This window comes from Lipotes vexillifer, unplaced genomic scaffold (assembly GCF_000442215.2).
Source record: "Lipotes vexillifer unplaced genomic scaffold, Lipotes_vexillifer_v1.1 scaffold250, whole genome shotgun sequence".
Lineage (NCBI taxonomy): Eukaryota > Metazoa > Chordata > Mammalia > Artiodactyla > Lipotidae > Lipotes > Lipotes vexillifer.
In genome coordinates this window covers 1,650,763-1,665,160 of record NW_006785198.1, presented here as the reverse complement: position 1 = coordinate 1,665,160, position 14,398 = coordinate 1,650,763, and the positions used below count along the sequence as shown (strand labels likewise).

General features: G+C 34.9%; 1 protein-coding gene across 1 annotated transcript in view; it reads left to right on the top strand.

Annotated features, from left to right (window-relative positions):
• Positions 1-14,398, top strand: part of COL24A1 (collagen type XXIV alpha 1 chain) — a 382,692-nt gene that overhangs the window by 223,276 nt on the left and 145,018 nt on the right. The window contains exons 27-31 of the mRNA XM_007457245.1: positions 1,156-1,209; positions 2,494-2,547; positions 9,554-9,607; positions 9,893-9,937; positions 10,056-10,100. Of these exons, the coding sequence (XP_007457307.1) occupies positions 1,156-1,209; positions 2,494-2,547; positions 9,554-9,607; positions 9,893-9,937; positions 10,056-10,100 (252 nt within the window). The remainder of the gene's footprint in view (positions 1-1,155; positions 1,210-2,493; positions 2,548-9,553; positions 9,608-9,892; positions 9,938-10,055; positions 10,101-14,398) is intronic.

Genomic DNA, 14,398 nt, shown 5'->3' with positions numbered 1-14,398 from the left:
TTATTTATTGTGTTGATCATCATTGTTTGTTTGCTCTTTAGTTCTTCTAGATCCTTGTTAAATGTTTCTTGTATTTTCTCCATTCTATTTCCAAGATTTTGGATCATCTTCACTATCATTACTCTGAATTCTTTTTCAGGTAGATTGCCTGTTTCCTCTTCATTTGTTTGTTCTGTTAGATTTTTACCTTGCTCCTTCATCTGCTGTGTGTTTCTTTCTTCTCATTTTGCTTAACTCTCTGTGTATGGGGTCTCCTTTTCGCAGACTGCAGGTTTGTAGTTCCTATCGTTTTTGGTGTCTGCCCGCAGTGGCTAAGGTTGGTTCAGTGGTTTGTGTAGGCTTCCTGGTGGAGGGGACTGGTGCCTGTGTTCTGGTGAATGAGGCTGGATCTTGTCCTTCTGGTGGGCAGGACCGTGTCCGGTGGTGTGTTTTGGGGTGTCTGTGACCTTATTATGATTTTAGGCAGTCTCTCTGCTAATGGGTGGGGTTATGTTCCTGCCTTGCTAGTTGTTTGGCATAGGGTGTCCAGCACCGTAGCTTGCTGGTCCTTGAGTGAAGCTGGGTCTTAGTGTTGAGATGGAGATCTCTGGGAGAGCTTTCACCATTCGATATTACATGGAGCCAGGAGGTCTCTGGTCTACTAATGTCCTGAACTTGGCTCTCCCACCTCAGAGGCACAGGCCTGACACCCAGCCAGAGCACGAAGACACAGTCAGCCACACGGCTGGTGGTCTTGGAGTCCCCTGAAGAGGCCCACATTTCTTAATTATTGAATTCCCTGACATCTGAAAATGATATGGTTTCACAATCTATATAACATAATATACATCTTTTCATAGCATAACACAGCCTACAGAAATGTGAGATGAATATTCTCTTCTCAGTAGGTTATAGTATGTGATTCTGGCTAGCAAATTTTATTTCTAGGCAAAGAGTTTCTCTTTAAAGTGTACCCATCTTCTATGTAAACATTTTTTATTTCTATTGTCTATCTCTGGAACATTTCCTGTGGTCTCTTATGTCTTGGATAGTAGAGGGAGATCTTATCACATTATCATTTTGAATTACTATTTATAATTTACTTGTTTGTCTTCAATGAAAATAGTTAGATGTGATGGAGAATTTATGTCTTTTATATTTTTGCTTAAATTATAGGGATATCCAGGTCCTCCTGGGGCTCCAGGAGCCATGGGTCCACTGGGATTACCTGTAAGTATAGAAAAGACTTCTCTTCCCAGTCAATGCAAAACACTCTAGAATATATCATTGTATCTTGAACCTCCTCACTTCTACTTGCTCTGTTATTTACTGCTCACTTCTAATAGTATAGATCTGTAGCCTAAAATAAAAAAATATCTAAACTTTCTTTTGAATAACCACATATAAGAAAACAGAGTCAGTAATCAAGCTTAGACCTATTGGACAAACAAATCACAAGCACAATTTCCAACATGTTGTTCTTAGAAATTTCCACATATTCTCAAACTGATAAAATTCATGGAAAATATACCTTTATTCAAAAACTGAGTTTTGAAAAACTCCATTTGTGGTTACAGAAAGATAATGAAGCCTTGTCTCTACAGAGAAAGTTTGCTTATTAAAATTTGAAAGTTATTGTGAACTTAAATGTGAAGAATATCAGCCTTTGTGATCCCCTAAGCAGAACTATTATCAGAAATGTTTTATGCTGTTTTGTGAAGCTTCTGTTTTGAAGATAAGCCCAATCTTCCAGCCTACTGATAGATGTGTCATTGACTTCTAAAATGAGGAAGACTGATCTAGGGAACAGTTGCCAATCTTTTTACTCATGTAAGATAAGAAATAGATTTGAGATCCTGTGAAATTTCACTGTTTTTATCTACCTGTGTTATATAGATAAATAAATTTTGTCTTCTGAACACTGGAGACCATTGGGTATAAAAATAATTCATTGTACTTGACTTAGTAACAAATAACAACTTAATCTTCTTTTAAGGCTATTTTTTTGTGGCATGTAAATTGGGAAAATTTTGTGGCATTTTTCACGGTAACAGAAAAAAATCTATTTTTATGTGATGGGATTATCATAAGTATCTAGAGTAATGAGAAAGAAATCTTGCAAAAGTAGCCATTGCTTCTTTGATGGACCAGGCATATTAGACTGGTCAGACTGGCTAAGTGGGTGTCTCACTTATGTGTTGTGTCTCCCACCACCATATGTGCTCATCCTAAAAACTATGTGGTCAGTGAATATTAAATACTTCCCCTTTTTTTTCAGGGTGTAAACACTTAGAAATTGAGTTTCTCCAAATAGTAGACTATGTCAGAAGCAGAATACTGGGGGAGGGTAGTATGGTATTTGTTTAATAATTAAAGCATATTTTTAAAGGAGACTAATCAATTTTATTTTAAGAATTCCCAAGGAGAATTACATATCATAAGAAAGGTTGTAACTACTGTTCTCGTAACATTCCTGTTAATTCTATAACTGATTTTTAAATTTTCAACATGTAGGGTCCTGTGGGGGCAAGAGGACCACCTGGGAGTCCAGGTCCTAAAGGACAAAGAGTAAGTTGTCTAATCAAGGAAGTGCATTAACCTTTTAAAAAATGGTGTCATAAATAGTGATGCATTCAGCAAAAATAGCTCTATATCTTCTAGATCATGCTTAGAGGTTGTTGGGTTTTTTCTTGTTTTCATTATATTAGATGACCTACCTACATTAATTTAAATGTAATTCATAATCATTTGTATTTATAAAACCATACTTTTCCATTTTGTGTTTTAGAAATTTCACTTATTGACAAAGAATTCTTCTTTCTTATTCCCAACTTCCAGTTTCATTCTTTGGGGGAATTGTGAACACAAAGATGTTTAAATTATTCTTCTACTCACAAGAGACTTCTATAGCAAGGGATAGTAACAGCATGACAGAATAAGAGTGATAAGAAGTAGAATAAGAATACACAGGATGACTAAGAGTTTATTCACTGTAAATAAGAGGTAATATGTCATCATTGTCTAATAATTATGCATAAGAATAAATTAAAACCTTTCACTCTTTAAGTCTTTTAAACATTAAATCCTTTTTTTTTTTCCTTTAAAGAAATAAGAACCACCATTTATTGCATGCCTGTCACGTGCCAGGCACTTTTACATATACCATCTAACCTAATACTCAAAACCACTCTAGGAAGGAGAGGCATTTATCTCAGATATCACAGTTGAGGAAAACGGGGCTCAGAGAGTTTAAGTATATGAACTGTAGACACGCAGGTCTATGGCACAACCAGGATTCAAACCTTAGTGTGTCTGATTCCAAACCGTATGCTTATTCAATACCCCTATTGAATTTTAGAGTATTTTTCCTTGATTAATTTGAATATGTGGGCTTTAAGAACTCTGTTTTCTCCCTTGGCTTTACCTTGACTTTTACAGCTAGTGAAGAAAATATTATAAAATTCTAAAAACATGGCCTCCAAATAACAAAGTTTTTTTTTTTTTTTTTTAACTGCCATTTTCCAGTTGGCAAATGGGAGACAAATGCTCGGTTTAAAATAACAACTTTAGGAATTCACTGGCAGTACAGTGGTTAGGATTTGGTGCTATCACTGCCGTGGCCCAGGTTCAATCCCTGGTCAGGGAACTAAGATCCTGCAAGCTGTGCAGCATGGCCAAAAGAAAGAAAGAAAAGAAAAGAAAATAGGCAAAATAAATAAATAACGACTTTAATTTCATGTGCTGTGTTTTAGGTGAAGATTAAAGAAAGAGAGCAAATTTTTCTGTATTGTCATTTCTTTTCTGAAAAACTATTTTCCTTTCTGGCTTATGGATTTACATTCTATAAATAATCCTGATGGCCACATCTGTTTTAGCCCAAATGAGATTTAAAATAATAAAATAAAAACTCGTGGAAGATGATCTGTACTCTGTCATTTGAGTGGTCTGTACCTTGCCAGCATTCAGTACTTGGTTAGGTCAAATGTGTTTATTCAACTTTGTATTACTCATAGTGGGAAAGTTCAACCAGTTTTGTGAAAGATTTTAAAAAACAGAAATACTTACTTTGGTTAATAGCTAAGTAATTGAGGTCTTATTGATTATCCAGGCATAAGCCATGTACCTAAGCAAGATATGTTTCTGAACCACTTGTACTATCTGATAAGTCATATGGAAAGTTCATATTCTCTGCAGTTTTCTAACCTCCCTATGATCCTTGGGCAAATCATTACTCTTTTCTGATTTGACACCTTGTTTTCAATTCTCACCTCTTCAAGTGTCTATTTTCCTCTCATCCTCCAAATACGTTTTACTGATTTGTTCCCAAATGGCTTCTCATAATTATTTAAAGTTCACCAGTATTTTCTAAACAAGGTCTTTTTGTTTAGAAATAAGGGCTTTGTTTAATGCAAAAGTGCTTCCTTTACAGGAGAATATTTCAGATAATCAGTGAACATTGGGAATATCAAAAAGAACTAAAGACCAGTATATTTGGGAAAGAATATAGTATTATGAAGTTCCATTCTAATTATCACCTAATATCTTCTTCTCCCATCAATCCATTCTCCAATCTATTCTCCACTATAGATGTGATCATAATAAATATCCTTACAAACATTTTTCACTCACAAAAAATGAGAATATATGTCCAGCCCACAGGGATAAATGAAAAAAGTATCTGGCTGGGAATTCCTGTGCCCCAGCCCTTTCTTGCTACCCCAAAGGCTGAGGGAGTCAATATTTCCAGCACACCTGTAACACTTTATGACGCACAGCTGTGTCACAGTACATTGGAGGGGAAGCTAGGCACATTTGCACTAGGAGGCCACACAAAGAACTCTCATTATGAAACTAGTGCTTGTGTGCCCTTGCTGTTCTGCCTGTGATTTGTACTGTTATCATAGGTGAACATGCAAACATCATGAATGGTAGGACCACAACCCAAGGAGTCTGCCTGTCCTTCTGCTTCTCTCCTATCCATCCATCTGCCATTCATCTATCTAACATTTACTGATATAATACCATCTGTCAAACACTCTCTTACTATCATGGAGGATTCAAGGTTAACTTTTTCTTAGATCTAAACCACATGGATTTTACGGTTTAATGACTTACAGTCCAGTGGCTTTTAAAGTATCATACAATATTGACAGAATAGCAAAAGCTCAGACAAGCAACAATACCTGCCATCTCAGGAAATAACCTAAGCAACTTAGTATTGTGAAAATTTTTCTAACTAGTTTTATGAAGATTGTGTAATCCTGCCCCTTATATAACTGAAAAAAATAACAGGATTGGCTGAAAATATTCATGTAGTTTGAGATTGTTTGATGGGAGAGTTACCTGTAGCCAACTTTAACTTTTCCAAAAGAGGATAAAGAAAAGATTAGATTTTTTTTTAAACTTAACCGGAGTACATTCTTCAAGAGCTTTATAGGTAGAGATTTTAAGGCGGGTATTAGAAAAAATAACTTTATACCCAATTAGGTACCTATTATAATATTGCTTGTCTTATAGCTTGTCCTGAAGCTTGTTATGTCTCAGGAGTCGAAGAATAACTCCAGGGATAACTTCTACAACCAATATCAAAGTGAAACTTGCAGATATTGATAAAGCTAAGCTTTTAGCTAATTAACCAACCCTTAACTGAAGCATAGAGAAGACCAAACTTTCCTAGAGTCTGCCAGCCTTAACCTCTTTAACTAGCAACCTCAGGCTTTATAGCCTTTAATTAAATATAATTGTTGTACTTAGACTTTTTTTTTAACTTAATGTGGTTACCTTTGTCATCACAGTGGGAGCAGAAACTTCTCTTTCTTTTTTCCCTGTCTAGTCCTGGTTTAGTAAATGAAATAATAAATGTGAAAGTACTTTTAAGTAAAAATATTTTTTAATAGAAAACATTAAAAAATGAGTGATTATCATTAAAGTATTCCTTAATTTTGGAGGGAGTTCCTTTCAACTATAATACCAATCAGCATTTTACTCGTGTTTAATATTCATTTTGTAAGCTTCTTCTAAACTTCACGTCCTCTATTTCAGCCTGAATTCACTTGATAACAGGATTACATCTATTTATTTTTTAACATTTGAAAAAATATTATAAACTTAATAAAGCATAGTTATTCAAAGTCTTTAGACATTTAGACATTATGTGAATCAGGTGACTCACTTATATTGATATCTGCAGGCTTCAGTTGCTTCATCTTACAAAGCAGGGTTTAGACTAGTTCAGCCTTGACAGTGGGTGATCTATGTGCTGAGGCAGAAACTGGCAGTTAATTATGAGACTTTCTTCCTGAGCTCAATGCAGGCTTTTCTGCATATATATCTAGGCAACCACTTAATCTTATTTTTATCTAAGAAATGAGACTTTTTTCAATCATTTTTGGACCAAACAATTTTTAAAAATTCTTTTTAACTTATTACTCTATGTTTGGGGGCCTTTTGAAGCTTTATCCTTATGGGCTGCTAACTTTTAAACCTAGACAGAATGACTTCTAACTCTAGCATTAGCCTTGGAGGATTTACCATTGTGGTTGGTTGTCTAGAGTCAAAATTGTTATCTTCTCCCCACTCCCCCCACTTTCTACCCTAAACAAACTTACACTTCCAATTTGTTTTTATATTAATGCTGTCATAATTCCACTGGTTACTTACTAACAAAATATCCAAGAAAGTCAGAACTTTCGTGTTGCAAAGGAGTTAAGTGCCTAGTTACCAGTGGATACATTTCTAGATCTTACTTGTTTTCTGTGGTATTTTAGAATGCTAACCACTGATTCCTTTTCATATTTTCTCAGCCACGTGCTGTTATTACTCCAAAAAAATTTGGAAAGTGTTTTCTTACAGGGCAGAAAAAAGAAAATAAGCATAGAAGGTGCTGGAGAAAGAGAATCAATACAGGCTACTGATAAGATGAAGGTGACTACTGGAGCAAGGTCCTGAGGGATCTTTGCACTTAAAACTTCAGAGTCATCCTTTAAACATTGTTCTTTTTTTCCATCTTCAGTTACTTAATTGTCAAACATTCCAAGGAAGCCCCCACCTCAGAACCTTTGCAGTTGCTATTTCTCCTGCCAGAATGATTTTCCCCAAGTTATTTGCATAGCCTGCAGTCTCAGCTCCTTCAGATCTACCCACATGTCACTTTAGAGAGCCTTCTCAGACCCTGATCTAAAGTGGGGCCCCCCACCTTGGGCTCCTTCTAGTCCCTTAACCTCCTTTTTTTTTTCTTCATTACACTTGACTACCTATAGTCATTTTATATTTTAATTTTATATCTGTTTGCTTGTTTATAAATTCAGGGATTTGTCTCTTCTCCCTACTGTATCCTCTGGGCCTAAAACAATACCTGGCTTATAGTTGGCACTCAGTAAATGTTTGTTGAATGAACAACAACACACTTTGAAAGTCACTTATCTATTAAGTCCATACTCCTCAATTTGACATTCAAGGTCCTGTACATTAATACTTTAACTTAGTTTTGCAGTCTTTTATGGGAAAATAGGATCAAAAAGTAAACTGGGGACAGATCATGGAGTACCTTAAATATAGACAGAAATTGTAGGGCTAGAGCTATGGCTTTGGCTTTAGCTTTAGTATGCCCAGTGGAGCTATAGATCCTCGTGGAGTGTGAGTCTTCTCTCCAATCCTGTGGATGTGTCCAAGAGGATCAGGGCTTCACTTACCCTAAGGGCACCAAGGAAGAGAGTCCTGTTGACAGCAAGCAGTTTTTTTCTTTTTTATTTTTTTGGGGGGGGTGTCTGGAGATTTTTATTTCAGAAGGTTTTTATTTACAAATCAATTTCTTTAATAGATACAAAGTTATGCAAATAATCTCTTTGTCCTTGACCTGTTTTGAGATTTTGCTTTTGAAGAATGGGTCAGTTTACTCCAAAGGTGTAGAATTTATGTGTGAAAAGTTGTTTCTATCAATAGTAGTCCCTTATTTTCCCTTTAATGTCTCAGTGGTCTGTAGTGATATCTTCTCCTTCATTTCTTTTTTTTTAATTTATTTATTCAAATTTATTTATTTTTGGCTTCATTGAGTCTTCATTGCTGCACGCGGGCTTTCTCTAGTTGCACGGAGCAGGGGCTACTCTTTGTTGTGGTGCGTGGACTTCTCATTGCGGTGGCTTCTCGTTGTGGAGCACGGGCTTTAGGTGCGCGGGCTTCAGTAGTTGTGGCTCGCGGGCTCAGTAGCTGTGGTTTGCGGGCTCTAGAGCGCAGGCTGAGTAGTTTTGGTGCACAGGCTTAGTTGCTCTGCGGCATGTGGGATCTTCCTGGAAGTAAGCAGCTTTTTAATAGTGTAAAGCTAAACTAAGCTGGCCTCAGATGGGATACAATAGAAGATATTGAAGCCTACGGGTCTTCTTCAAATCAGCATATGCTCTATTGGGAGATTTGTATCACTGTTTTGTATAGAAATCTTCAGCGCCTCCTCATTGCTTATTGATTCAAATATAAACTCAAGTCCTTCACGTTTTAAATCCCAGTCTTTTCACAATTGTTTATTCGTATAGAAATACTCCATGTAATCACCAGCTCAGCTAAACAAACTAGTTTTTTCATTCTTAATTATCTTTTTTCCTGCTTCTTTACCCTTTTCTCATACTATGCCTCCATCTAGAATTTCTTTTAGAGCATTATTTCTGACTGTCAAAATAATATCTTCATTCCCTTTACAAACGTGTGAAAGCTCTCTCCCTCCTTTGATCCCTTTAGCCCTTAACACACAATATCTCTGCCTATTTTATAGTTATTTATATAATTTACCTTATCTCATAATGCGGATTCCCATAACACTTAATGCAGCGCCTTTTTCACAGTATATGTTCAGTTAATGGTTGTAGAATTAAATTAATTCCCTTGCAAAGGACTTTAAGATCTTCCAAGGACAGTTATAATTAGGCAAGGAACATATACTGTCCTCTTTCATTAGAGAATGACTTTTGCAACTAATGCTTCTTCATAACTAATTACTGAATTAATATTGATAGCAACATAGCTGAGAAGTTTTAAATTTACATGAACATTCCCAGCAACATTTTCTATTCCTTTTCTGTGCCCCTTGCCATCTTTCAGCTGTCAAGCAGGTGCATAGCGGGGAACAGTGCAGTCAGCATTCTTTTTCTAATAGAGTGATGAGAAGAGTTCCATTTCAAAAATATAAAACTTAGGAAGACTGTTTGGACAAACAAACCAGCCACTTTAAAGTTGATTTAGAGTTGTTTTTAGAATAAATCCTGGATTTCTGCAGAGTAAAGGATAAGGTAAACAAAATACTCAAGTAACAAACCTATGCTATAGCTACCTCAACAACTGAATCAGCTGTTTTTCTGGTCATCTGATTTACTATTTGTCATTAAATCTTGAAAACACTGGCCTGATTCTCGCCTGCAAATGGGTTCATCCATACACTTAACTGTATTCTTTACTGTGTTCATGGCACAGAAACAAGCAAAAGGAGTTTTTCAACTAAAAAGGAGTCCAGTGTCTCCATTTGTAAGGATGCATAACAGTAAAAAAGAAACATTTAAAATTAACAACAAGATATTTTTTCCATCTCTAGGGACCAAGAGGACCAGATGGTCTCTTAGGAGAACAAGGTATACAAGGTGCCAAGGTAATCACTTATTTTCTCATTTCATACACAGTTAAATATTTTTGAGCCCATATGTCCTACCTGTCTAAACACTGATGTATTTCCTTATAAAAGTATGGTTCTAAATTTTTTCTTAGTCTAAGTATGAAACATACATAAAGTTTTTACTACACACACAGAAATATATTCTTTTTATTATTGAACTATGTATTTGATGTCTTATTTTTTGGTATGTGAGTGTATGTTAGTGTGTATAAGACCATAATTCACATTCTGATTAACTCACCTGGTATTGATTCTTGTTAGGGTGAAAAAGGAGATCAAGGAAAAAGAGGGCCTTATGGTCTTATTGTAAGTAGTAAAATATTTCACATTAAAGATGAACATATAATATCTTCCATTTTTCTTGGTGTGTGATTCATATTTGGGGAGGAAGTTGCTTGACCCAGGCATTTTCTTTCTTATGTAGGGTAAGACTGGAAACCCTGGAGAGAGAGGAGTTCAAGGGAAACAAGTAAGTAATTAAAAATTGCCAAGCTATAAGCAAATTTTATCCACTTTATTCTCTGATACAACTCTTGTTTAGTAATCAGTATTTTAGACTAAGAGAATACAAGTTCTTTTCCTTCTTCAGTCCTTGGGTCAGTCTTTTATTGAGGCAAATTGCTTACTCAATCTGGGCCTTTTTTGTACCTATATCTATAAACCAGTGGTGATAACTGATACTTTTACTTCACCTCTTCTATCATAGTTTTTCTGTAAAATCCACTTCAAGATAAAGTGGTATGATGTCATGTAAATATAACAGAATATTAATAAAGCTAACATAAGAAACTTCTTTGAGGCTTCTTGCCTAGTTTCATTTCAACTCACCTTGAGTGTTGTTTGCACCCTTGGAGTGTGGAGCTATATGTGTCATTATGTTTTCCCATGGCACTGCTCTAAGAGTTTTTAATACTATATAATGCTAAATATTTTCCTACCATCAAAAATCTCAGAATTATACAATTCCTTCTCTGGAACACAAGTTCTGTGGTTATCATCACTAACTGAGGGGGAGTAAAGTGTATTTGTTAAGAAAGAGAAATATATACACACACACATATATATTACACATATATACATATATAATTTTGAGCACATGAGCTTAAATGTATGGGTTTTTAATTCCATTTGTAATCATAATTTTTAATGACATTTTGATTTGTCATATATATATATGTATAATTTAAAGTTATTAAATTAGATCATAATTTAAATATACTGCAACTGAAGAGTCAGAAAAGGAGAGGACAAAAATGTTTTAGCTGCTGTAGTAATTATCACTAATGTCACTGCATTTACTTGTTCCTCTGTGAAATCTGCTGCCCCCTGCCGGTTGTTTCCCATAATAGCATTATATTTACCAATGGTCAAACCTAAAGCAGCAGAGACTTAAAAGAGAAGAATGACTGTATCCAGGGAAAGAACTTCTGTGGGACATTATATTATTAATTGAAGTCATCGCCAAAGAACATTCCTTGAGTATTAATATTCATCATCTAAGTTTCTATTATATCATTGTAAATGGTGTTTCTGGAGATTCTTTCCACTTTGCTACACTGTATACAAAACCAATATGTTGTAGTTGAGTGGAGAAATTTGGAATTTATCAGGTCCATTCCTCTTACTTTAGAAAAATGAGGCCAAGAGAAATAAAATTACTTACTCATTTTGTACATTGTTGACATTCCTTAGAGTTTTACCTTCATTTTCAGCCTATCAGATATGCATGGATAAATGTAAAATTTGATATTTGATTTTCTCAATCAAATAAAAGTTACTAGAACCATTTTGTAACGGTAGCTTATGGCAAACAAGTTTCGTAGACTACCGGAAGAGTAAAGTTACCTTAGTGAGAGACAGTAAATCATGAGTTAACACTAGTTGTTGAGGTTTTCTTAACTTTATACCTACATTGTCTCCTCGATCTTGATCGAACTGAAAGAGACTTTTGAGATCTCAGGGAAGCTTGGATCAATTAATCCAAAAAATCCAGATGCCCCAAAGATTTATTTGATCCTGCACGGTAATCTCAGTGTCTCTCATCATTTATGCACTGTCAACAAGCAGGCAGTGCTGTATAATAGAAAGATACACTGGAGATCAGATTGACCTTTGTTCTAGTGCACGCTCCTAATAGCTGTATAGTCTTGGTTAGATTGGTTAGCTCTCTGGATCATATTTTCTTCATCTGTAAAATAAAGATACATCTCTAAATTGTCATAATTCTAAAGCTAGGTATTACAAGGAGATTGGTAACACATATAGTACTCTGCTAGTCCAGATAAACAGGAGAAGTATATTTGTCTATGGGCCAACATTGTTTCCTATACTTGCCTTACATCCACACGTATATCTGACTCAAAGGGCGAATCAAGAAGAAGGGATATGATTCATTGTGTTATTAAGGTGATAAAGCCTGAGTAACGTTTTAGTTTTCTAAATCTTATAAAAACTATAACAGCTCATATATTACTGATTTTTATCTAGATATTCTTTCAGTTGATGAGTTAAGGGTATTAAATTCTCCAACTATGATTTGGTATTTGTCTGTGTCTCTCTTTAATTCTGTCAGTGTTTGCTTTACGTATTTTGAAACTATTTTTAAAGTATTCACATTATGATTACTATGTCTTCCCAATCAGCTGAGCCTTTTATCATTACAAAATGTTCCTCTGTATCTCTGGTAATACTTTTTATCCCTGGTAATACTGTTTGTTTTGAAATCTACTTTATTTGATATGTAAGTCTCTCTAGCTGTTTGCATGGCATATCTTTTTCATTCATTTATTTTCAAACCATCTGTGCCTTGATGTTTAAAGTGAATGTCTTAAAGTTAGATCTTACCTTTTTATTCATTCCAAAAACCTCTGCCTTTTAATTAGTGTTTGCTCCATTTCCACTTAATGTAGTTATTGATGTGGTTGGATTTAGGTCCACCATTTTTTATGTCTGTTTCTCCTCTGTTGTGGCGGCAGTGGTGGTGTGCAGTGCCTTCTTTAGGCACTGAATGATTTTGAGAACTCCACTCTAATTTAACTATTCGCTTTTTAGCTCTACTTCTCATTATTACTTTTAAGTGGTTATTCTAGGTCGGGAGTCAGCAAACTCTCTCTGTAGAGTGCCACAAAATATTTCAGGCTTTGTGGGCCAAATGGTCTCTGTCACAACTACTCAGCTCTAGTGTCATCATAATGTGAAAGCAACCATAGATGGTATATAAAGCAATGAGCATGACTATTCAAAAATAACTATTTACAAAATCAGCTGATGGTCCAAATTTGGCCCTCAGACTGTAGTTTGCCAACCCGTGGTTTAGGGATCACATTGTAACTTTCCACTGTCTACTTAGAGTTAATACAGTAATACTTAACATAATTGTAAGAAACTTGCAGCCATAGAGGCCTGTTTACCAGCATCCTGTCTTATATGCTCTATTTGTTTTATATCTATATAAGTTATAAACCCCATATTGCAAAGTTAAAATTCTACTTTAATATAAATGAAACATACATTAGAGATATTTAGGAGGAAAGTAGTAATTTTTAAAATTATCCATGCATTTACTATTTCTGGTGCTCTTCATTCCTTTCTACAGATGCACATTTCTAAGTGGTATACTTCCCTGCAGCCTATAGAACTTCCTTTAGATTTCTTACAGTCAGGTTCTTCTAGTGATGAATTCTTTTAGTTTTTCTTTATTTCACCTTTATTCTTGAAGGATATTTTCACTGGTTATAGAATTCTGGGTCAACGTGGTTTTTTGTTTGTTTGTTTCCATTCAGCATTGTAAAGATGACATGCCATTTATTTTTGGCCTGCATTATTTCTGATGAGAAGTCCACACTTAGCTTTATCATTATTCCCCTGCATATAATGTATCATTTTTCTCTGGCTGCTTTCAAGATTCTCTTTATCTTTGGCTTTCAGTAGTTTGACTATGATGTGTCCAGATGGATTTTCTTCACATTTATCCAGCTTCATATTTTCTGAGTTTCTTGCATGTGTAAATTTGCCTTCACTAAATTTGGAAATTTTTCAACTTTCTTTTTAGGATATTTTTTTCTACACCATTTTCTCTCTCCTTTCCTTCTTGTATTCTAAGTAAATATATGTTAGTCATTTTGATTACCTTAGATCCCTGGGGCCCTGTTCCTTCCTATTTCAATCTTTCTTTTTCCTGTTTGTTTGTTTGTTTTTTTTTCCAATTGGGCAACCGGAATCTATCTTCTCTAACTTGTTAAGCCTTTCAATAAAATTTTATTTATGATATTGTATTTTTAAGTTTTATTTGGATATTTAATTTTCAGCTCTATAATTGTCATTGTTTCTTTTTACAAATGCTCTTTCTCTTCTGGGATTTCCTATTTGTTTATTCATCATGAGTACATTTTTATTTACATTATTGAGCATAGTTATACTAACTACTTTAAAATCGTTGTGTGATACATCATAACATCTTTGTAATCTTGAGTTTGGTCTCCATTAATTGCCTTTTCTTATAAATATGGGAAATTTTCCCTGTCTGATAATTTTGAATTGTATCTTGAACATTTTGACTGATTCATTTTACCGACTCTAAAGTCTGTTATATTTCTTTGAAGAGTACTGTTTTGTTTTTAACTTGGCAGGCAGTCAACTTGACTGGTAAAACTCCAAATTTTCTCTCCTCTGTGGTAGGTGGCTGCTGAAATCTCTATTAAGTTCTTTTAGCCTTGTCTGGGCTACTTGTAGTCTACCATACCAATACAAACCTTAAATGTCAGCAAG